The 26008-nt window shown below is 42.8% G+C and overlaps 1 protein-coding gene across 1 annotated transcript in view; it reads right to left on the reverse strand.

Annotated features, from left to right (window-relative positions):
* The window catches only part of trabd2b (TraB domain containing 2B), a 71633-nt gene extending 49292 nt beyond the window's left edge, over nt 1–22341 (reverse strand). Inside the window, exons 1-2 of the mRNA XM_078259084.1 lie at nt 21872–22341; nt 18730–19299 (exon numbers count right to left, since the gene is read on the reverse strand). Coding sequence (XP_078115210.1) covers nt 18730–19299; nt 21872–21985 — 684 coding nt within the window. The 5' untranslated portion in view covers nt 21986–22341. The remainder of the gene's footprint in view (nt 1–18729; nt 19300–21871) is intronic.
* Between the last annotated feature and the right edge of the window lie 3667 nt (nt 22342–26008).

Here is a 26008-nt window from a genome sequence, read left to right on the forward strand (position 1 = left end):
GGTGCCATCTCAACCAAAAAACTCCTGTCCGCAGTCCACATCATGCAAGGTTAGCCCAAGTGAAGATGAATGACATTCCTAGACCATCTTGCAGACTTAAACCAGATTTCACACTTCCTGAATTATTTTTTGTCCTTCAGAGAACCTGCTGATGGTTTTGACAAATATTCTGTCTGTGGTTTGGATGTGGGTGTAGGTGAGGTGTGAAGAGGAGCAGCTTAAATGCCATATTTAACCCCGGGGGGGCGGGGTTCAGTGATTCAGGGCTTTGGTCTCTTTGTTCAGCAGACCACTACAGGTTTGAAGGGAAGGAATGAGAACAGTTTTACTTGAATAAAAGTTCTGCTTTTCCAGATAATCTTAAGTGTAAAGATACTTGTCAATGCAGAATTCTACAAACTAATGAATTACCTCATGGGATATAGTTTACATTTCATTATTCATTATTGATCATTTTATTGCCATGCTTGAGGTTGGTTCATATCAGTGCTCAGAGTGACTGCTTTAGTAAATGCCAGATAGTACTTCCTACCATACACAAGTAACAGAGAAAGTAAATACAAATAATTAAATAGAAAAAAAAAACCTTTGAAATAATTACACACACAACAAAATACTCATGTTAAGTTAATTTATTTAAATGTATTTAAGAATTATTATTTAATTTGGACACTGTCCAATCCTATATATTGGAGAAAGTCAGTAGGGAGAGAAAAGAAGCTACAAGACTCTTTGTTTTATTCTCTTTGAAAAATATATACTTAAAGCTCCATTGTGTAATTTTTTGAGTTGATTCTTATTAAAAAAACCTTTTTTCTTTCACAAATATGTGCTCATTCATGTGTAATTACATCCACCAACTAATCAAAGTATTCTTGTACACGTAGAATCTGTCATTTAGAATCATTCAGAATACATACGAGCAAGTCGCTCGAATGAGGGCCGCCAGGTAGCACCTCCATCTTTAAAATACATTAGCCAAAGAGGAACATACCTCCGCATTTCGCGCTTTTGCACTCAGTAGCACCATGACGAATGCCAGGGAGGGGGAGGACATGTAACGGAGTCGCCAAGGAAGTTAAAAAGAGAATTAAAACTACAACGCAACAAGACCAAAGTTAATATTGGAGTGGCTTTTCCAATATGGAAAGAGCTCATAAGGAGCAAGGATTTTAAAAGGGACACCAAAGTTGCCTGCTTTCTTCTCAAAAGGTAATTCTGCCTATTTGTGTAAATTCGAAGTTTTCTAGTTGCTTGGCTAACTATATGGTTTTGCATAACACTAGAACGATGTCTAGGATACTTTTCCTCGCGTCAATGATGAAAAAGGATTGTCTACCTTGTAACATAAATGTAATCATATGTGCCGTGATTTCCCTGGCAGACAACTCACGTAATGGAGTTGTAACACTGACTAGCTACAGCTAGAACAGCAGCTGCGTGTGAACGATGGAGATACTAAGCTAATTTCGGTTTCATTGACATTGTTCATACTGCTCAGAGAAATATGTTAAAAATACAAACCTCCGTTGCTTCTCTCCTATGCTGTAAACATTGCCTAATAACGAAAGCACTGCTACTTTACTAACATTAGCTTGCATATGTTTGGGAACCTGATAGCTGATGTTAGCAATGAAATGGTACCAAAATAACGTAAAACTATTATTACACTGGAAGGAACACTCATGGACGAAGTCATACTTCTTTGAATAATACTGCCACCATAGGAGTTAGAACGCGCTCGGAATGGGAGGGGCTAGAAAGTAATATTCAGTTGGTTGTCATATACAATTTCACCGCTAGATGGGAGAAATCCTTACACAATGTAGCTTTAAAATGAAAAAGCACTTTTTAATTTCTCTGTTTTCTTTCTCCTCCTTCACCACCTCCTATAATTTCTTCCGTTCTCTTTTCCCTCCTCATTATTCTCATCTTCTCTTCCCATAGTTTCCATGGAGCCTTCCAGCTTTTGTTTGAGTCAGGGGCCGTTTTATGTAAACAGCAGCCGGGTTGAGGTAAGATATGAAGTGTATGTGGTTTATATGACCTGACCAGTTTCTTACATCAGTGTTCCTCTTCTGATAAACATGATAGAAATGGATTCTGGCCTCTCTGCGGGTTTTTCTTGTGTGGATTTTTACATTTGGATTGATAAAACACATAGCTATTCATTACATATGCTGAGTTTTATGACACCAAGGCCAATGAAGTGATTTACAAAATCTTTTGTTGTTCAGTCAAAGCGTAAGTCTCATTTATTGAAACCTTTTTGACACGATTGCTTTCTTCAACAGCAGCAATTGGCTCACTTTATTTGGCTTAACTTGCTTCCTTGGCAATGCAGCGCAAAACCAATCCATTACATGCAGCAAGTCACACAGCCCACAAATGACGTACTTTACTATTTGTGGAGCTAGCAGGCCTTTTTTTTTTTTCATCAGTGAGGGCCAAAGGTCATGGCTTTTTATAAATACAATAAATATTTCCTGCAGGGAGACTCAACATTCGTATACTTAGAAGCACAAATAGCCTACTGTATTGAAATGGACACACACACACACACACACACACACACACACACAATATTGCCATTTGTCTTTTAAATCACTGATGTTCACACTATACAGTCATACCATGTGTACTAAATTCTCCAGAAATTGGTCAAAATAATGAAAGTAATTTTCTGATAATTTCACTCCTACGCCTTCCTTTAACATACATACACATATAGGCATATTAGGTTTCAGGCAGAGCTAAAGGAAAATGTAAATCAGCACTGCAGTCACGATCAACAGGCCAAGACCAAACAAAAGCCAAGTCCAACTCGATTCAAAGACAAGCCAAATGCCTTCCTTCTGACTGTTGCCACAATAGGGTGCAAATTTGTCAGGATTGTTATTGATAGTATATTGGACTTTGTATGATACTTGTATTGGACAGCATTTCTCAACAGAATATAAATCAAATTTGAGTGAGTGTATAATCAGTAGCCAGCTGGACATTCATCTATAGACAGCAAAGCAATAAAGGCAATTGCGCCTGTGATTTCCACATAATTGAAACTCAATTTGTGTCAGTCTCAGGCAAAATAACAAGACCTCAAGAAAAATACTGAGACACGACCAAGATAAATGAGGTTGGAGTCAGAGAACAGACCACAGCTTTAAGAACTGTGATCACTAACAGCATGAAACCCAGACTGCACTGGGGTCCGGCAGCAGTAAAGCATATAGCGAAGGCAGCGGAGTTGCAGTGGTGATCACCTGGGACCTCGCGTCCAAACATTGTCGTCACTCTCATCCTTTCTCCATTCCTCCCATCCTTTGTCGTATCCCTTCATCCATCCCTCCATCCCATTAAATACTTTGGCTGTTAGTAGGCATTAAAAAACCATTCACACTGCTCTCATGTGCTTGGGTTGGCCGTCACCAGAGCTGACTACAGAGGCTTTGAGGGGGCCTGGCCTTTCTCTCTCCATCTCTCTTTCTCTGCGTCTCTCATGCACTCTCCCCCTCGCATTTTGGCAAGCTGATAAATTAGACTTGTGTTTCCATTCCAATACTCACTCGCTCTCTTTGAGCTTTTCACAAAGATCTAGCTTTTGGCTGTCAACAATGGCACGCACGCCTGCACTGTCTGTCTGTCAGACTTCTGTCGGCTGCCCGAGGCGTTGACACTACTACCTGAGTGAATCAACAGCAGAAAAATCTATCAAAAACATGGGATTTATTCATGCCGATCCAGAACATTGCTTGGCTCACACTGCGCCCAGCCCATATTTTTCATATTATCAGATGCTCTAAAGTTGCAGCGTGACAAAAGACACTAAGGGCCATATCCGTTGGAGGCCAGTGGCAAGGATACATCTCTGTGGAGCTCTTCACCACTGGTGGACACCATCACAATAAAGTCTGGAATAACAGGGACGGATGCCATGCATGGCAAAACCAAATTCCACTGTGAACTATAAGGATGCTGCCAGACAAAACCAGTGGAAAAGTGTCCTCTTAAATGTAATTTGCAAACTCTACTTAATTCGGGACCACACATTTGATTTAAAAAATAAAAAACAGTTTGATCATTTCTAACAGAGATACTGTATACCAGGAGTTTTTAGATACTGTGGACCCTCCCTCAGACAAAATTGAGACAAGTGTGCCATGTATAATGTACTGTATAATGGAGTCAGTTAGTTAGCTGTTGGCTACAGTCCTTTTTTTGGGTCTTTTTTAAACCTATATAAATCGACAAATTGGCACCATTAAAAGTATGCAGAATTAGCAAAAAGCAGTTCCTGTTTGCAATGTTGCTCCAGATGTACACACATTTATCACTGGATTACTTTGATTCTGAAGAAAACTTAAAAACGTTACAGGCGAGTTCTGATTTCTAAGCAGATATAGATAATGTTATCCTCTGAAAGTAAGTCACACTGAATCTAAAAGTATGAGTTGGAGGATCAATAAGGATTGACATCCAGGCCGATCCAGGCATATTTTAATGTTTTTAGAAAGTGGTACCAGAAAACCAACAAAAATACTTTTGGAAAAAGTAAAAATGTATATCTTGTGTTAGAAAGTAACACAAACGTGGCCCAAACTAGACACCTGTTGAAAATGAAAGACTCTTTTTAACAGTGAAAGACCTGGGAATACAGACATAAATAAGTATTTCAGGGCAAAATATGGTTGCCATCCACATTGGGTTGTTTTTATGGGGTGCTGTTACTACCCGAAGGCAGGTGGTCTGGCACAGAGCTGACAGGGGCATCAGAAACCAATAACTATGTCTGCTTACACACAGTCTTTCTTCAGCCAAGTTAAACTCACATCTGTCTGTTCCCAGAGTCAACTTTAGCTGAGAACACTAAAGTGTCCATTAGTGAGAACACTAATGGACAGTTTCTTTCTTTTCTATTCTCTGAATACCTCGAAAAATCCTCATGGGAATCTCTCTGAGGCTCATTAATTAACACGTTATATCTTGTGTTTTTTTTCTCCACTGGTTGCCTGGCAACCTCACAGTGATGGCAAGATTCCAGGAAGTCACTTCTCCCAGACAGGAAATTTGGCCGGTACATAAATTTGAAAATACAGCCCTCCTGCAGCTTTCCCCTCTCTGTCCTAACTCTGGATTTCCACTGAATGCAGAACGTCTTTGGACCGGCTCCACTGCTCTGCCGTCCATCAATACCCACCAGGTCCGGATTTGTTGCGGCACGGCTGCGGCCATGACTGATAGCTGTAGTCACGAGGACCCACGAGATCTCGCGAATTCACGTACAATAGAACCACAAAACCAACAACAGTTTGTTTCCATCCAGAGGAGTAGAGGGGAAACAACTCTGTGCTGTGTTTTCAAGGTGTAGTGCAGGGAAATATGATCCGCCGTGAGCACGGTGTATTTTATTTTGAAAATTAACCGGATGTTTATTTTGTTTCTGTGCTCGACTTCCTGTCCCGCACTATCTGCCGTGTGCTGAATTGCTGTGGAGCTCTCCGGCGTCCGGCAAAAATAGAAGCTCTGCGTATCTGCTCCGGAGGGCTGCGGATCGCCGGAGCTGTGCCGGAGTCGGAACGCAGCCGTTCCGCAGTCAGTGGAAATACACACATTGACTTTAATGGAAACCTAATGACTCCGCCTCCGTTCCGGAGCGGATCCGTAGCCGTTACGCAGCCGGTGGAAATTGGGGATAAGCCCTTCCCACCAGACGAGCACAGGCACACGCTTCATAAAGTCACCTGTACGAGTACCAATCATTCTTTTCAATCATCACAGTCATGATTGAGAAAAGGTGTAAGTTGGTGTATAGTATGTGTGAGCTAAAAACGTGCTGTGAGAGGTTTTAGAAATACCAGGCCGATCACACAATGATCTTCAGTGTTTGTAGCAGTGCAGCTTAGTGCTTTATGGCAGAAACCAAGATTTGTATTCTCAAGTGTCCTAAAACCACACAGAACCTCTGGAATATATGAGTAGGGTAGAGTGCAAACATAATTTAATTTAGTAAATGCAAATGAAGCGTAGAAAATATGTGTATGGATGAATGTATTCAATATGCAAGTGTAACTGTGCATAAAGACTTGAGGTCTAGACGTTCCCTACGTGCCCACGACAACAAATTTGTCTGCGACAAAGTCAACTGACCCACCTGTTCACCATTAACAAAGGTTTTACTCCATCAAACCATTTCCCACACAGTACCACATCTGTGATCCACACAACACACACATTCACCTCAGCAGCCCTTCAGGCTGACATGTTTCCCTGCTAATCTGTTTGCACAACTCTGGTGTGACCACAGGCCAATTACACATCATCACATGATGCACACCCACAAGAAGAACGAAGAAGAAAAATGAGAAAAGAGCCACCCACTGAGAGCCCCTCTTCTTAACTTCTCCCCATCTCACCCCTTTTTTCTCCCCCATTCTCCCTCTCCTCTTGGCTTTCTCACTTATCCCATCCCCTCCATCTCCAGCTCTCCCACTCAGTTTGTGGCTGTAATTACGGCTGCCCATCATTTAGGCTCTCCCTAAACAACGGCACCCCTCAGAGACCACGGTCCCGCTGCGACTCTCTGAGTAAATTTGATTTCTCATCTCATTTACGTTCCATAAACTCTACCATATGTTGGATATTATATTTAAACTGTTCCAGTGGACGCCAAGAGAGCGTATGCATTGGGAAAGGTAGAAGAACTGTGTTGGAAAAACTGCACTGGTGGTGAATGACAGGTGAAATTGACCGTGATGTGAGAGAGAAAAAACTCAAAACCAAAAGAGGAGAAGAGAGAGAAACTTCACCGCAGCATCCTTTATTTTTTTCTATTGTTGTCTTTTTTATTTTGGCACAGAGGAAACTGTCGAGTGGAGAAAGTGAAAGGTTTCCTCTGTTATTGTTGCTTTTGCTCTCTTCCAGTACAACCAAAATTTAACCATTTTATTTTCCTGTCCTCTCTTTCCCGTTTTGCCTGAGCAGCGTGGGGGTTATTCTGCTTCTCCCCACTCCCTGCTTGTCCCTGTTCCTCCACTTCTCTTTCTCATAATCCCTTTTTTATGTTTCTTTTCTTTTCTCTTTTGGTCCTCTCTCTCGTGGTAAGGATTGACCAGGTCAACAGCAGGGCAGCTAATTTTATCATTATTTTTATTTTATCCCCTTTACATGGCAGATAGATTGGAGTTTTCAGGAATATAGAAAGACTGCCAAAGAGTGATATTTGGATTTTACATCAGGGTATTTTTCATCACTGTCCTGATATCTTCTCTCATCTCATCTTACAGTGCAAAAAAAAAAAAGTAAGAAGTAATCTCCTCCCATCCGTATTTGCTAAACCGCTTATCTTGTTAAGACCACATTTTCAAAAACTAATTGACTCTGGCCTGTGTCGTTCCAAGGAACTGAAAAAGTCATGTTCAACAGCAGTGCAGAGGGGGGTTGGGGAAGGGGGGGAGGCTACTGGGGCTTCAGCCAAAGAGATGGGGTCGTCCAGAGTGCAAGGACGAGGGCAACTGGTCTGGCTCTCTCTGTCAATCCGGCTCAGAGAAAGTTCTCGAAACCCTAATTTAAAAGGTGAAACAGAGGCCTGAATGCACAAGTGCTTGAAATCCCCTGAGCTTCTGAGGGCACACTGGGGGGAAATGGATTGACCAGGAGCTAAAGGCTGAAGGCTGCAGAAACATGAGGCCTACTGCCCATCCAGGTGGTCAGCTGCTGCTTTGGGATCAGCTTTTAAATGTGGGCCCTACACGTTGCTGTTTTAATCCACACTAACTTGGTATGGCGTTTGAAAAGCAACCAATTACATGCTAATGCATAACACTAATGTGCATCCACATTTAGAGTTTGATGAAGGCAGACTCAAACAGTCAGAAATAGATCCCTCTGTTATTTGTTACAGGGAGGAACTCGCCTGGAGTGCAGAACGGGAAGATGAAAGTATGTAACATTTTTCAGCTTGGTGACTCAGCTCAGTTTGGCCTGTGAGGTGCTGTGTTTGTGCGTTCACTTATCTGTGCAGTAATCTATCCCTGCAAAACTGTTTGTGCTGGTACCAGAACATCTGTGTCTGAAGTCTTGTTAATGGCACTGGAGCCTGTCTCCTGCCTCCCTGTCTCTCTACCTGCTGTCTTTTCTTGCTTTCCTGGCTGCCTGCTGGTTTGTCTGTCTGCCTCCTTCATCTGAGAGTGTTGTTCCAAGAGCTCCAACTGTTTTTACATTGGTCGGGGAGTTGGGGACCAGCTTCACACTCAGTTAGTGGCAGCAGAAAAAGCAGCCACTGGATTGGAGTTATGTTTTAAGGTAGCTATATTCAGTGGTGGAGTACATTTACTCAGGTGCTGCACTTAAGTACAATTTTGAGGTACTTTTCTTGAGTATTTCCAATTTTGCTACTTTATATTTCTACTTCACTACAATTCTGAGGGAAATATTTAACTTTTTACTCCACTACATGTATTTGATACCTTTAGTTACCTTTAGTTATTTTGCAGATTAGGATTGATGATATGAAGTATAATCAACAAATAAATTATGATGTATTATATCAGGTTAAGATAAGATGTCAGGGGTAAATTCACAACTTACGCAGCAGTTTATAAAGTAGTTAAAATAACCTTTACCAGCTGCAATATTCAAGTAATGTACACCTTAATGCATCAAAAGTGTAATACAACAATGAAACATTATTCTGAAATGGGCCATTCTTAATGAGTAATTTTCAAGTACATTTAAATACTTTTTTACTTTTACAAGTAAAATTTTGAATCCAGAACTTTTACTTGTAACAGTATTTCTGCACTGTGGTATTGCTACTTTTATTCAATTAAAATATCTGAATACTTCCACCACTATTTTTTAACAAGCATTAAATCATTAGTTTACAAGGCCAAGCAGCCATATCAACTGCTTCCTGACAGACCGTATGTAATGTAACTTAGGCTCATCTGTTTCACACTTGGCCTTTCAGAGAGATTTTGAAATTTTACTTTGGGCCAATTATGTCAGTGGACATAATTGGCGCCTTTACTGTATGATTTCTTGCAATATAGTGTTACAGACCATGGCTTAAAAAAACTATCTATGCCTACTGTTGTTCTTCTCAGCTCTCCCATTTGACATTTGCCGAGTTAAATTGAAACGATCTTGCCACAATATAAGTCGTAACAGATTGTTTAATCATGAATAACCTACATTTGACCCAAATCAACACATTTTGTATGAGAATATTGTAGAATCAAAGTGTTTTTATACAGGACAGATCCAAGTGTGAATATGGACGGCTCTGTGAATGTGTAACACACAGTTTTAGCCAAACAAAATGACGTACATGTTCCCCACAAGCCTGACTGTATAAATAAACATTAGGAGCAGAACTGAAACATTTTTATTTGACTTGCAGGATAATGCAAGTAAATGGTGTGAAAGTGAAAATGAGTGTGAATGTGTAGGTTTTTGGAGGGGGTGGTGGGGAGTGTATAGAAAGGTGAGAGGTGTAAGCAGTGCTAAAGTGCTCCACTGGGTTGTGTATAATGTGGACGAGGCAGAGGGGGCAGAGAAGACGCATGGGTCACATTAAAACCGGGTTCAGCGAGAGGGCTCTGGTAATGCTACTTAATCCCCGACAAGCCTGGCTCACACAACACAATACACACACGCACGCACGCACGCACACACACACACACATACAAACACAGTTGTTCTCTACTGGCACCTATTTATGACCGTTGGCCGGTGTGTGTGTGTGTGAGAGAGGTGTGGTACTAGTATGTGTGGCTGATGTCACAGGCAAGCCGGGACGCTGAGTTCATCCCGGACCACCAAGCGTCCAACATGGAAAGTTGCATGGCATGATGTACTGGCAATCTTTTTCCATGTTCGCCCATACTGAGCGATACTGATACACCACATTGTCTGGTTACTGGTGCTGCCCTTTCACTTTTTTATGTTTGTTACCACTAATATACCATATTTTGTTGGCTGCTTCTAGATTTAGTTCCTCAGTGATTTTAAAGATGGTGTTGATAGCAACCCTGCATGGTATACTCACACTCTACTACTTTTTCCCATTGAACCCCAATTATCTGTCTGTTTATGTGCAAAATTCTTGCTACTGCACTCCTGAAGAAGAGGAACTCAGGATTACACAGCCACCAAAGCAGTACATGTTGGGAAGCAGATTATTCAGGCTGTCCTTCAAAGGAAAATGACAGCATCAGAATTTTCAGCAAATGCCAAAAAGTGACAAGTGAGAAAGCCCTCTAGAGGATGTAGGAATTATGGCTGTTGTCTGTCAGGAGCAAAGGAGGACATACAGTCAGGCCCATAAATATTGGGACATCGACACAATTCTAATATTTTTGGCTCTATACATCACCACAATGGAGTTGAAATGAAACGAACAAGATGTGCTTTAACTGCAGACTTTCAGCTTTAATTTGAGGGTATTTACATCCAAATCAGGTGAACGGTGTAGGAATTACAACAGTTTGTATATGTGCCTCCCACTTTTTAAGGGACCAAAAGTAATGGGACAGATTAACAATCATAAATCAAACTTTCACTTTTTAATCCTTTGCATTCAATTACAGCCTGAAGTCTGGAATGCATAGACATCACCAGACGCTGGGTTTCATCCCTGGTGATGCTCTGCCAGGCCTCTACTGCAACTGTCTTCAGTTCCTGCTTGTTCTTGGGGCATTTTCCCTTCAGTTTTGTCTTCAGCAAGTGAAATGCATGCTCAATCGGATTCAGGTCAGGTGATTGACTTGGCCATTGCATAACATTCCACTTCTTTCCCTTAAAAAACTCTTTGGTTGCTTTCGCAGTATGCTCGGGTCATTGTCCATCTGCACTGTGAGCGCCGTCCAATAAGTTCTGAAGCATTTGGCTGAATATGAGCAGATAATATTGCCCGAAACACTTCAGAATTCATCCTGCTGCTTTTGTCAGCAGTCACATCATCAATAAATACAAGAGAAGCAGTTCCATTGGCAGCCATACATGCCCACGCCATGACACTACCACCACCATACTTCACTGATGAGGTGGTATGCTTTGGATCATGAGCAGTTCCTTTCCTTCTCCATACTCTTCTCTTCCCATCACTCTGGTACAAGTTGATCTTTGTCTCATCTGTCCATAGGATGTTGTTCCAGAAATGTGAAGGCTTTTTTAGATGTTATTTGGCAAACTCTAATCTGGCCTTCCTGTTTTGAGGCTCACCAATGGTTTACATCTTGTAGTGAACCCTCTGTATTCACTCTGGTGAAGTCTTCTCTTGATTGTTGACTTTGACACACATACACCTACCACCTGGAGAGTGTTCTTGATCTGGCCAACTGTTGTGAAGGGTGTTTTCTTCACCAGGGAAAGTATTCTTTGGTCATCCACCACAGTTGTTTTCCGTGGTCTTCTGGGTCTTTTGGTGTTGCTGAGCTCACCGGTGCGTTCTTTCTTTTTAAGAATGTTCCAAACAGTTGATTTGGCCACACCTAATGTTTTTGCTATCTCTCTGATGGGTTTGTTTAGATTTTTCAGCCTAATGATGGCTTGCTTCACTGATAGTGACAGCTCTTTGGATCTCATATTGAGAGTTGACAGCAACAGATTCCAAATGCAAATAGCACACTTGAAATGAACTCTGGACCTTTTATCTGCTCCTTGTAAATGGGATAATGAGGGAATAACACACAGCACAGCACAGCTGAGCAGCCAATTGTCCCATTACTTTTGGTCCCTTAGAAAGTGGGAGGCACATATACAAACTGTTGTAGTTCCTACACCGTTCACCTGATTTGGATGTAAATACCCTCAAATTAAAGCTGAAAGTCTGCAGTTAAAGCACATTTTGTTCGTTTCATTTCAACTCCATTGTGGTGGTGTATAGAGCCAAAAAGATTAGAATTGTGTCGATGTCCCAATATTTATGGACCTGACTGTAGTGTGGCAATCTAGAGCTATACAATTTGCAGAGGCAGGAGGTCAGGGTAGTTGGATGGATCTAATAAGGTTTGGACTTGGAGAGGAGTTCACTTCCCATTCCCTACCAACAGACAACATTGATTTCTGTTAACCATGACCACTATCGTTCCCCAACCAAATCGTTTACTGTATATGCCTAAGCCTAACTAAACCTTAACCATATCATTGTAAAATGTTTTAATTTTTTATTTTTCTAATAGTGATGATTTTAGGAGGTGCTGACAAATTATGTTGTCCTGCCAATATGGGTGTCAGATAATAAAATGCTTATATGTGTCTTTCTGGAGGGCAATTACACATATTTGTCATTTAATTACAGGACTTGTCGGAATAATCTCATCAAAGATATATTATAGAGAGATAAAGGTTAAAGGTCGCATTCCCACCTTCAAAAAACATTGTCTGAACACCTGATACAAAGACTAGGCCTACAGCATTTAAGCCTCATCTCAAGTTAAAATTGGATATAAGATATCAATAAAAATGTAATTATGAGTGATAGCATCTGGAGAGAAGTACAAACTTAAGCGGCGCACACATCACATCGCAGATGCATACAATGATCGCTGGTTTTGGCGGGGCTAACCTGGTGAAACAAAGGTTATAAAACAACGACGTCCCAAAAGACAACAACATTCCAGAGGGGTCAAGTGGGTCTCTGAGATATTCAGTCACATTCCTGTCTGTGATCAATCAGCCCCTGGCCCAGACAACCCGAGATTAACCTCAGCCTTCTTGGAAACTACCTGTCTTTCCCATATAAAACAACCTCCAGCTCAGTACAATTCACTGCAGTTTCCCTTGTTGTTGTCTTGTTGTGATGAGCAAATATGTATTATAGAAATATAAGGCGTGTGTGTGTGTGTGTGTGTGTGTGTGTGTGTGTGTGTGTGTGTGTGTGTGTGTGTGTGTGTGTGTGTGTGTGTGTGTGTGTCTTTGAGACTAGGAAAACAGCAACCATCATTCACTTTACTGCAATTTCCACTGTTAAGATGACAAAATAATTATACAGAAACAGTACTGTTTAAGTGTGTGTGTGTGTGTGTGTGTGTGTGTGTGTGTGTGTGTGTGTGTGTGTGTGTGTGTGTGTGTGTGTGTGCGCTCGTATAGGCATGCTTTGCAGCTTTGGTCCTCATTTGAAGGGAAGATGACTGCGGAGTGAATATGGATCTACAGTGTGACGTGAGGCCGGTTAAGCAGAAAGGAACGTTCATTCTCTCCACCAAAGGGAGAATGTGGGCGAAGGAAGGATTTGGCACATTGAACACTAAAGTATGGAAGAGCACTCTGACCTGCCACGCTTAACTCACTCAGCTCAGTGACAATGTGGTGGAGTCATTACTTCAGGTCTCTCAGGTACAATACGCTGTGTGAGGAGGGATGTGACCTCTGTTGGATTCACTGAATGGAGACAAAGCAGCGGGTTTATAGAGGAGCACTGAGATCATACTTAAGTTAATAGTTCACAGAAGAATTCTTCAGAATAAAGACGCTCCTTTTTTGGTGTTCCCACTTTCCCTGCATGTTTCCCTTCTACTGCAGCTACTGAACTTGACTCTTTCAACATTAGTTAAATTAGTGGAGAGAGTTATCATGATAGCCGTGTTGACTCCAGTTTTCCAGTTAGTGAAATGCTAAAATTGTGGCACTTTGTTTAAGTGGAACATTTCTTGTAGCCACACTGTACCAGGTTCCTGTCAGCTCTTGTTTGCTGCTTGCTCTCAAACTCAATCATTAGCTTTAACTTTTTTTTTCTCTAGGCTATTTATTCTCACAAAAGATTAATCCAGTAAAAGAAACTGTGATTCATTCAGTTGTCAAGTGCACAGCGCCCCTGTTTTCTCAGCGTCCATATCCAGCCTCTCTACCTCCCTCCAGCTCGCCGTCAGCCTGCAGTGTTCTGGCCAGCACATAATTGTCTAAGTGCTTCTGGATGGCAGCGGGCTATTTGGTCATTAAGAGGCCTATTAAGTCATTAGTGCAACAGTGGGACTGCCGTCTGCCTGCCGACAGGACCAGATGATCGCCCTGATATGTGTTGCCTCGCAGTTTTCCACATATTTGCCCAGGTAATTATAGCTTAGATGTGAAACACCCTCAGATATCACGCTTAAAGAGGGGATACATGTCGCCAGCACACTTTAAAGGTAATCTCCTCCTCCCCTTCTTCCCCTCCACCTCTTTTTCCACTTGATGTGTGTGTACAGATGAGCAATGGGTTAGCAGTAGGAAAACCAGAGCCTCGGGACATGTCAAAGAGAAAGATAGGGAGCGAGAAGGAGGGAAGAGGGATCCAAAAGGAGTGAGGAGGTCAAAGAAAAGAAGAGCAGAGTGCAGACAAAGAATCGCTTTTTCCATCAGTCAGCCTCTGTGGCCAACACATTGCTTCAAACCCAAACTTGTACACCCGTCACAGAATGTAAATATTTGGATATGGGTAAGGTTGGATGTTACTTAATTCCTCCCTTTAAAGATGTCCTGTTTAGGTGAACACGGTCCAAAGAACACAACGCAAAGTATTCTGCATGATTTGATACGATGCATGAGAATCTTATTTTGATTTCAGTACTGCTGTTACTCTTAGCAACCCTTGCCCGGCCAAGAGACATTCACTACCCATGGGTTTACAATCTTATATTCACCGCTTACCATAAATGCTCATCAAATAGCTGCCATACACAGCCAGGAACCTCTGGACCTGGACGGAGAAAGACATTCCTCCTTGATATGTGCTGTATTTTACTTAAATTGTTTTTAAATCACTGATTTGTATCCTAGGGCCATATACTTTATGAGGTCCAATCTAAATCGGAAAACCAAACACAAATACAAATCAAAATGAATATCATATAAAGTAATAGCGACTCATGGGAAACACAGACAGTGCGGGTCTAAACATAGCTAAAGGGAATGTCTCTGGCACAGACGGACAAAAGTTTCCACTTCATGACCTGTGTTGCCATCTTAGCGCCATGCACTTTTTTATTAGATATTTTCATACATATATTGGTAAACTAAATGTCATCACATTTCATATTATTTTTACCATGTAGAAATACATTGTTGTGATATTTTAGACTCATCTCCAGACCTGAAAGTGCCCCACTGTGACTACAGCATGTGTGAGGCTGCCGTGTCAGCACAACAGAACACCTCAGCCTGACGTCTTCTGTAGCGAAGGGATGGCTCAGGAGGTTCACTGATGGAAATAGACATGTCAGATTGTCACTGAAGCTGTAAACAGAGGAAGACGCCCTCCTGCTGAGAGGAAACCAGATTCTGTCACCTACCACCCTCCTATCCCTTAAAACCCCTCTCCAGCTCTGAGGTGACAGCACTGGGGTGTACCGACAGTCCTCTCTCTCTCTCTCTCTCTCTCTCTCTCTCTCTCTCTCTCTCTCTCTCTCTCTCTCTCTCTCGCTCTCTCTCTCTCTCTCTCTCTCTCTCTCTCTCTCTCTCACACACACACACACACACACACACACACACACACACACACACACAGTTGCACAAGTCATAGCACAAAATAGTTCGAGCTGATGGAAACTCACAGCCTGGTCAGAGGTTGGGCCAGGTACTCTATCAGATTGGGTGCTGCCTGCCTGCTCAGCAGTGCCCAGACTGACCCCAGCAGACTGCCAGTCTCCTTACCGGTCTGCTGCTCCGCAGCTCCACTACCACCTCCCGCAGTGACCCTTGACCCCTGTCCAGGAGACAGGCGCCACCGACTTGATGTAATTTCTCTCCGACGTGGGCCAGTAGCCTCGGCTGCAATGCGACCCAGGGAAAATAAATATGGGTGTTTATTTGGTGGGAGTGAGAGAGGCCCACAGGCTAGAGCTGTCTGCAAGTTTCCCAAAACCAGCTTTGCACTAGAGCTGTTTTTGTTCCAAATCTTAACTTCAATAACATACAGTATCTAGGTAAAAATAAGCCATTGCGGTTTGGTCCTGTGCGACATTAATACACTGTACCATTGGCATGCTGAGACTGTTGACCTTTGTTGTTTCTCAGTTTCAGTAGAAGCAAAAGCACCTTACATCATGTATTATTTATATAGATACCTAATACGCCATGATGTATCATTGATCCACCATTGAGTGAAGACACTGTATAGGAGTCACCTCCTGGAGCTGTGATTGTGCAGCCTGCACCTTCTGGGTCGACTAAGCTTTCTCTAGCCGTTCCCACTCAAAGCATTCACAGAGACACTGGTATTGGCCGGGCCCACCCAGCTGTCAACCTGCATTGGCCTCCAAACAACTGGAGAAGAACCATGCACCATGACCCGCCTTTGTTTCCACATGCTCTAAAACTACCTCCTACCTCACAGAGACATCCACACCTCTCTGTGACCTAAAGAGAGCATAGAGAGATCTCAGACAGACAGAGCTCTTGTTAGACCACAATGGTCTAAAGAGGGCTCTGGCACACTTGCCGTCTCTCCGTCCCTCCCACGCTACCACTACCCCCAACATAACCACTACAAACTGAACACCGCTGCATTAAAACACCCGCTCCACCTCCTATTCCAGAGAAAATAAGGTCACAGGTTCCCCAGCAACAGCTAACCTGTAGACCTGGACCAGTGCCTCAAGACCACCCGTCTACCGGAGGCACTTTCCTCACAGCACTGGCACCACTGGGCCCATGTGTCTATGAGAAACCTACAGTGTGACATATGATGAATCACCAGCGTGAGCCTCTCGTTGAGGTCACGGTTACAGGATATTGTAAGCAACTAGTTTTATTGGGAACAAATAATATGTGGGCCATCAGGGTTTGGAACTTTTCCCAACTCAGTTCTTCCATTGAAGCATTGCTCATGTTTCAGATTAGCGTTAGCGGTGAGACGATGCACATCAGTCTCCCTGCATTTTCAACCCCGGCGCTGCCTTTACACTTTTTCTTATTCCCCAGTAAGTTTCTATATCTGCCTTTCTCTCTCGGTGTCTCACTTCTCTGTCTTCTGACTCCCACCCACGCATTTTCTCTTTGACTCTTTCTCTATCCATCCTTCTGACCTCATCCTTGTTCCAGTAAAGCGTAGAGGGAATCAATCAACCATAGTGTTCAGATTAAATCACAAATTATTGTAATTGAAAATAATGGTTTCCATGTCAGCTTCAGTTCAGCTCCGAATTGTTCTCATACATATCTGGATACGAATGGGGTTGGAAGCTCAGAAGTCCAACGGCTCTTGTGCTCTGGTGGGGTGAAATTCAAGTTATCTATGATGCAATTTTGACTGGATTTCCATGGCAATAAAACTCTTATCTGAATTTGAACACCTGTCTTGTAAAAATGTTACCGTCTCTTGTAAATTCAGTGCCTGTTCTTTTCCCTGAAGATCAATATGTTTATTATAGTCGAATACACGTTCTCAGGAAACACAAACACAACTTTCTAAAGTTGGACACTGTACTGTACTCAACCCTGTAAGGATGTAATTTAAAACAGTGTTGATTTTAGGGGCAACTGTCATGCCGTGCCACACTAAATACAGATCAGCGTAAGGGACAGTTAGATGGAGATTACTTTATTGAGGAAACAGACAGGAGGCATCCCTTTAAGATAACAGGAAAACAACATGTCTACAGGACATAACAGACTGCAGATCGCCCTCCTAACAGCATAAGCACATCCCCTCTTTATTACTGAGAGGCACTGTGTGCCTTAATGAGCTTATTTCTAGGGGTAGCAAAGCTCCCAGGCATGTGCATGGCATGCAGTGGGACTTTGACAGCGTAGTTAGAAGGTGCTGATGAAAGAGGAGAGGCTGGGAGCCCACTGCCTCTCAAATTAGCCCCGGAGCCCTCGGACCTGTCGCATGGAGGCTTTTAGGTACCGCCAATGTGCATGTTTGGAGATTTGCATGTGTACAGTGTGCCTTCGTGTGTGGTGTGTGATGCATGCACAGCACATGTGTTTGGTTGGGAGTGCTGCATGAATACACATAGGCTACTGAGATTTTTTTCCCCCCGTAATGTAGATCAAAGGTTGCATTAGAACATAAGTTAGAACAGCGTATCCTCAGTGTGCTGTCAAGGCTCATCACAGATTTTTTGCAGGAGATCCTGCAGTTTGAAAGATGGCCTCCAGCTTATGTGACCTCCCAACTGACTGAACTATTTAAATAGATGCATGTTCCCTCATGTCTGTATCACGAACCAAGATATTAAAGATGGACACACTCCCCATGTTTTGTTAATCAAGTAATTAGGTTATTTTATTCATCTTCCAGTCTCGATTATAGTGCAAGCCTCGCAATACCGCAGAGGGCCAGACGGACAGTCTGAATTATTGAGAGAGAGAGAGCTCTCTGCTCTTCTCACCTTCTCTAATCTGTTCTGCATGTGCATCGCTCAGCCTGACACCCTTTCTGCAGATTCAGCTGTTTGATGTGTTTGTTTAAGTGAGGTGGATGGACATCCATAACCGTAAAGCTGTCTCTAGCAGAAAGGTTTTAATCACTTTTTTTTTCCTTTGTATATTGTCTTCTTCTCCGACATTCTCTGACTGTTTCTCTCAGAGAGGGTGCAACACCCAAAATCGGTCAACTTTTACTGTGAATTATAGAGCTCTGCCTGCTGGTCTTCAGACTTTACTACAAGCAGAATGATACAGAATCTTACATCTACTCATGCCCCCTCTAGGCCTGGCATGGCTCAGCTATTCCAGTTGTGTACACATGGGGAATCAAATGCAAAAAGGAGAAAATAAACAAGCATTCATTCCTGCTCTTACCTGAGAAAAGTTGAGCCCATTGAGGGGGTGACACTGCTCCTCCACCCGCTCCACCGCCCCGGTCGTCTTTCCCATCCTCTCAGCCTCTTGAGCCAAAAACAGGTCCAGCACAGGCGTCCCCCTGGTCCGAACATCCCACTCCGTCAGCGAGTTGACCATCAGCATCACCCACACCGGCCTTTTCCTCTCCCAGTTTCCCGCAATGGCATTGAATAGGTAGTCAGCATACAGGCCGCGCCCACGCTGGTCAGCGGTCATCCAGTAAGGCATCATGTGTTTGACGTAATCCAGGTGGCGTTTGAGGCGGCGGTACAAGTCTCGAGGTAGCAGGGTCTGCAGGTTCTCTCCGTGGGGCAGCAGCTGGCAGCTGGTCAGCTTGGAGATGGTCAGAGGGTCGGTCAGGTCCAGCTCAAAGAACACATTGCGGCTGTTGTGGAACGCCTGCTTGGACCTGTCTGGGATGAAGTCCCAGACTCGAGTGTAGGGCACGTGGATGGTGCCAAATAAGTAAGCAGGTGGGTGAGGAGGTGCACGCTTTACTCTCCACAGAAAAGAGTTCATGTCACTTTGCTGTGGAAGAGGCAGAGGAAGCAGGGAAGGAAAGAAAATAACAGATGGAGGTAAAGATTTTGAGAGCTAAAGGAAACAAAAATACCAGCACCATCATTTTAGAGCAATTCAACTAAAGCTGACACATTTTTCCTCTATTGTGGTTTACTGGCTCATAGGCTCGGGTCAACAAGTTAAAGATTGAAATACCATTTTGAGATGACGGCAGGGGAAGTATGAAGTCTAGTCAGCTCGGGGCGTGCTGCTGTGGTGCGGGCTGAGGGTTTATATTGGGGCCTTCTGGGCTGTAAACAGACCCCGTGTATTGTTACGGTACCTATGTTGCCAAAGCCTTTTTCGGCCTGGGAAGCAATTTGAAGGCTGCAGTGCAAATATACTGCACTGCAGCTCATATAAGCCAAAAGCTGAAAGAAACCTGCATTCTATTCTGACCCCACTGTGATACTTTTGTTTGTGAAATCTTTTACACCAGGCAGCCTGGTGCTGACAGCCCTAAGTACGGCACTGTTTTTCTCCTCTAGGGTTTATATTATAGGAAGTGTTTGTCTAGCGCGGTTATCTTTATACAAAACAATGTCACAATGGAAATTAAATAATCACAGCCATTCCAAATGAGCATAAGGCCGTATTGCATTTAAAATATGTTTCTTGTTAAGTGCTCTGCAAAATGTGCTGTGCATGTGCTATGACTTTGATCTTGGCATTATTTAAATATGAAAAAATGAATTAACTTCTATAAACAATATCAAACTCCTGGCTTCTGAGACACAGTGTAATCAGGCATTTGAGGGATGAAGCCCATTACTGTAAAATAAAGTTATTCTTAGAAAATGTTTACTTTTAAAATGTTATCAAGATTTCCTTCAGCTGTGTTCCAAATATACTGCACGCTGCCAACGCTGCCTTTGTCAAATACGTTTCATATTGCTGCCAAAAGCGAGTGAAGTCGTCTTGTGGGATGTTCTGTTATCATCACAATTAGCTACAAAGAACGTGCAGTGATTTCTGGCGCAATCTCTCTCTCTCTCTCTCTCTCTCTCTCTCTCTCTCTCTCTCTCGACAAAATAAATCGAAAGTGCTATATTTAATTTCAGAGCAGTGTTTCTTTTTTGCGGATACACTCACATGTTTAAACAGTTTGTTTCTAGGTTTCTAATTAAATTTTCACATTGGCAGGGTGCAGCCGACACGGCAGACTGACGGGAAGGCTTGGCGGCATTAGTGCATTCTCCATCATATTTTTGAGACACGGGAACTTAAAGGGCAGAGCTTTTTTCTCTCATTCGTTAACATGCACGTGTACGCTTAGGCCTAGGCCTACTCCATAAACGACGACTTTTCGACATGGAAAGTGCGGTGGTGTCCTGAGGAGACGCGAGATCCCCTCAAAGCTGCATGGACTTTTCTGGAGAGCCTTGACGCGCAGGGCTCCTTTTTATGGGGTAATTACTCTTAACAGAAAACAGAGACCACTGTACTGACGCATTACAAATCACATGAAGCGAAGGAGCACGAAGTCTTCAGTGATCTCTGACAACACATCCATTATCCGTGTGTATAATGCACTCATGAAACAAGCCTGTGATCCCCGAACGACTCCCTAATGATATCCGCACACCCATGCGCACAATTTAAACGTTTGCCTGTTGCTGAGGTCATTTTTTTTTTCAGAAGGGAAACGTGTTGGATGAGATGTCTGCAGTCATGATTTTAATGAACTTGTTTTCCCTTCATGTCGAGGATGCATTCACGGTGGGCGGCACACGGGCAGACAGACACAGCACTGCTGCACTTCCTCACGGTAAGAGTTCAAGTCACATCATTTTACCTAAATGCCCCGGTAAGTGTTTTAAAAGACCGTGAGTTGCGCTGAAACATGATCACGCCTGAAAGGTCGCCGAAACTTTTCCATATAAAGTCCAGTCACCCGTGGGTGTTCCCCACTTGCGTTTGTCACATAAACAGCCATAAAGTTGGCGAGCTTTAACAATTTCTCTTGGCAACTGCTTTCATTTCTAAGGCCCGCATCTCTTCTGGGAAGTTACTTTATGAGCCAGTTCAGAAATACTATTACCTGAACTTCACATTTCTGAAAATAAGGCTAATCATTTAACTTTATATTAATACAGAAAACATAATAAAAATAACAAAAAAATATATCATGCATTCAAATGTATCCTAACTATCAGGCAATTCTCATTAATCATCCAATAGTAATTGATAATTTCATCCCAACGTTTCGTTGTATCATTTGTTCATTTTATTACGCATCAGTTTATCAGTTTATAATAAAAGCTATTCAAATATGTAAAAGGTCGTAACCTCTGGCCCCGTTATAGAGCACAATTATGATAAAGTTCCCCCCAATTTTTTTTTTAACAAAAAGCCTACTTTTATACTCCAACTAAACTACTAAAATTATTTCTCCAACTATAAGTTATAAAGAAAGAACATGTTAGGATAATGTTGACAGCCAGGCTGAATAACAGAGGGTAAAATCTGTCAGCTGGGTTGGACTATACTCTGTCTATACCCTGTAAGAAATGACTTGATAAAGTGCCCCAACACTCACCGACTTTGGTGTGTCGCACTGCCTCGGTCTGTCCGGTCGGTGTGCGCCCCAGGGTGCCACAGTGTGCAGGAGAGCGCTCAGGAAGACCCAGCTGAATCTCGGCAGACAAACCATCGTGTCGGGGTGACAGCACACACTCCTGACAGTCAGCTCTCAGATGTCTCTCCTACACGCTCGCTTCTCACTGCCCTTTCCCCGTCTTCTTTGAAATAAAAAGAAACGTTACCGGTGGCCTCTTGGCTCACATGTGCCGCGCGGCTGGAGGACCATTCCGCCCCTTCGCCATTCCCGACGCTCTCCGCGGCTGAGTTTGTGTCTGTCTGAAAATTTGTTCTGGCTCCTTTAACTCGGTGCAGTCCTGAAGCAGGAGCTGAAAACTCTTTGGATAGTTTCCGCGGTGCGCTCCGCAAGTTTGGAGCGTCTTGACTGCGAGAGAGGGAGGTGGGACGACTTGAGTACCCCCCTACCCCATCCCAACACACACACACACACACACCCCTGCTTCTGGCGCAGGTTCAGAGAGGGATGACAAGTTTGAGTAAAGACCCACAAGAAAGAACCGAATAGAGTGCAGAGTGGTGAATGAATTATTTGGACATTGTATTATATTTGGACATGAATTGGATATTGTATTCAGTTTTCATATGGTATCACTATATGTTGATATGCTATAATTTCTGTCATGCTTGCAGTAGGAAGTTTGGTTGCTTATTATTATATTTTTTTTAATAAAACTAATTAAGCAATTAATTCATGTATACTGGAATTGTTTAGCTTGATGGAATTAATCATTAGTATTTTATTTGTTTTTTATTATTAGGCTACAGCCTATATTACGGCATGGTTTTCTGTGTATTATTTGTTAAACTCCCGGCTCCAAGATGTTTGTCTTTATTAGACTAAAAAACCTTACTCAAGTCCACCTACTGTTTTTTTCTAGGGTTTCAGCCTCATCTCACAGTCTTCCTCTGCAGATAGAAGGCCTGATCTCTAGTCGTTGTTCATGTTCATTGGGGGGGCTTGCAGCCCACTGTTTTTTTTTTGTAGCAGCAATACATTTGTGTGAGAGTCTTGTTGCAGTAGAGAGCTTCAGACCTTATATGCATGATTAATGGTCACAAATAAACAGGTCAAAGTAAAGACAACTGTGAGAAGTGTTTTATTTATTTTCAGTCCGGCGCTCTTCTTAACATGTATTAGTCATTATGTGGAACGTGCGGATCTGATCTCGTGATGAGAGAAGGTGGCCCCTTTCTGTGTAGGCCGCGATGTCAACGCTCCACTACTCTGCTATGAACTCAGTTATTCTCCAAGTGGCAGACAGTGTGACAGAGTCAAGTAGTGGGAAATTTATCATGGAGACCCCTCAAACAAGTGGCACCGGGCCCCTCCCTGCAGGCCGATGGCAGACAGACCTCGGACAAGCAGCTCTTTGTCCTCGGCCATGTTCTCCACTCCTCTTCTCGCCACTCCGTGCTCACTTCTGTTACTGGGCAGCTTTGTTTGCAGCCGACCGTCCCTGTATGCTCATTGTATTTTCCATTCAGATGAGGCAGATTGGGCGTTTCTGCTGAGTGTCTTTGATCAGCTTGTCTTTTAACACAGTTTCACGTTGTAAAACTGTTAAACTTCTGCCCTTTGACCCTTTGACTTCTTTTATTGGGCACCATTCATCAAGTTCTAAAAATCTGACAGGCTGAAGAGTCAATATTTCTTTGTGTTACACATCTGCACAATAGCCCGCTTGAATGCAGCCTCAGATGTTTTTAGATGCATAAAGGCAGCGTATAAGATGAGCCACGTTGATCTAATCAAATCTTTTTAGCCACACTACTCTGTTTCTTCTCCTTGCTCTTAATCAGGTGTGGGGTTTCAGTTAGCAGTTTAATCTGCTCTAATATGGCCACCTGTGGACTCAGGTACTTGCTTTAACCACACCTTGCAGTGGGCTTCTCTTTGAAGGAGCTTTTCCACATTCTTGGCCGGTTAGAAGAGGGCTTATGAGCGGCTGGCTGCAGGAGATTCCTGGATCGGGGCCAGCGCTTACAGCATAGTGCACATATAGTGGGGGACGAAAGAAGACTTTAAAGTTAATGTTCTGTTTGCAGACCACAGAAACGCTCACTTACAGAACGCACATCTGGGGACATTATAGAGAGGGAAGTTGAGAGAAAGGAGCCCATTCTGATCTAAAGGTATTTTTAAAATGTATAAGTATATATGCAACCGATCCCTGATGCTTTGCAACACTTTTATTGACTTTGCATATTTTTCCTCAGTGTCTCCATTACATAGATTGTAACCCGTATGGACATATTGGAGGTATAGAGAGAAGGAAAAGAGAGTGAAGAGACCTTGTTTATGTTTATGACCCTGCAGCTCTATGGATCCTGTGTCTACTTGTCCTTGTGGCTCTGCGGCTGCCTGTCTCTCTGATGTTGTGCAGAAGCCCTACCACAAAACCCCAACATTAACTCACCGCCTCTGTCTCAGCATCATTACTTGTCTATTGGTATGTAATGATAGAGGTGCTACTTATATTACAAGTACTACCACACCACATGAAGACAAAATGTGAACTACTGCAGAGATAGCGGTATCTGAGGCTGGAGGTGTGTGCAAACTGTTTTATTTATCATGTACACAGGGACCCCTAGTGGTGTGAGGAAGAATTAAGACTATGCACAGTGTGAACAAAGGTAAGGACATAGGAGAGATGGTTAACCCGAGGGCAGAAAGATAGCGCTTCAAAGAAAATGTGAGTATGATGGATATGAAGGAGTGGCTCATAGCTTTAGGCAGCCATACTTCAGAGACTGACTGTCAGACTGACTGTGAAGGCCACACTGAACCCTCTCTGTCTTGGTCTGTTGTCTCTACTTTCAGCTGGACTACACACACACACACACACACACACACACACACACACACACACACCCTCACTATCTCCACTCGTCTCTTGCTCGGGCTCCAATATCCTCTGTCCCGCTTTGAAGATGTCAAGGAATAATATTGACTGAGTCTCTGGTGAAATGTTATTGTGGTTTCCCTTTCCGGACGTTGGGGGGGGGAGAAGGTGGAGGGTAATGTTAGGAGGTGGAATATGTTAAAGAATGTCAGAAGGGGGTCAAAAAGGAATCTGTTTAAGTCCAGGCACACCACATAAGACAAGTAGAGATAAGTGGGAGTAAGTCTGAATCGGTACATGTTTGGTTTGTGTCTGAGGCTTTCACCCAGTGTTTGTGGAAGAAGCACACACTGATGTAGATGGTATTAAGTGACAACAGGTCTGCAATAAGTTGTTTTTTCCACAGTGTCTGCAATGACATTCCCTGTAGCGTGTCAACACATGCAGTGGATGGCTATCTGTCTATCTTCATCATCCAGAATGAGCAAAAGCAGGAGGGGGAAGATGAGAGAAAGAGATAAAGTGATAGGGGTCATGGTCAGGGCTGTTTTTCTGGAAGCAATGTCTTAATGTTTTTTTTTTGTTTTGTTTTTTACTGTCATTGTTTTGAGGTGATGTAAGGAAAGGGGAAAATAAATCAGAGTTACACTGATAATTATTTACAGTGAGTGATTAAAGTAATTCAGTTTAGATCAGAGGCAGTTTTATATACAGATGGAATTATAGGGCACTTTATCATTTTAGAATGTGACATTTAAAGTATTTAAAATGGCAACACAGACAATAATGCAAGAATCAGTAAGTGTGAAAATTATAATTTCATGTGGCAACAGAATGCATGTCTGTAATTCAACAGTGTTCCTACAAATGGGACATAAACTATTACGTATGTGTTGCAAGCTGTACACAGATACACAGACATTCTGGCAGAGTTAGATAGCTTTATAGGTTCTGGCAGGTGGATCTTCTTTTAAAACTCTGGACAGAGCCAGCCTAGCTGTTTCCCCCTGCTTCCCGTCTTTGTGCTAATCTAAGCTATGAGGATGCTGGCTCTAGCTTTGTATTTCATGAAGAGACATGAGAGTGGTATCCATCCTTTAATATGTCAGCCACCTGAAGATGACTCTCCATTTTAAGGTAAAGGAGGCCTGACTTATTAGTCACAAACATACTACTATGCGGGCATTGTCTGTCCTGAGATTTTAGTCAAGCATCAGTTTTGATCATAA

The sequence above is a fragment of the Sander vitreus genome, chromosome 9 (genome assembly GCF_031162955.1).
Source record: "Sander vitreus isolate 19-12246 chromosome 9, sanVit1, whole genome shotgun sequence".
Lineage (NCBI taxonomy): Eukaryota > Metazoa > Chordata > Actinopteri > Perciformes > Percidae > Sander > Sander vitreus.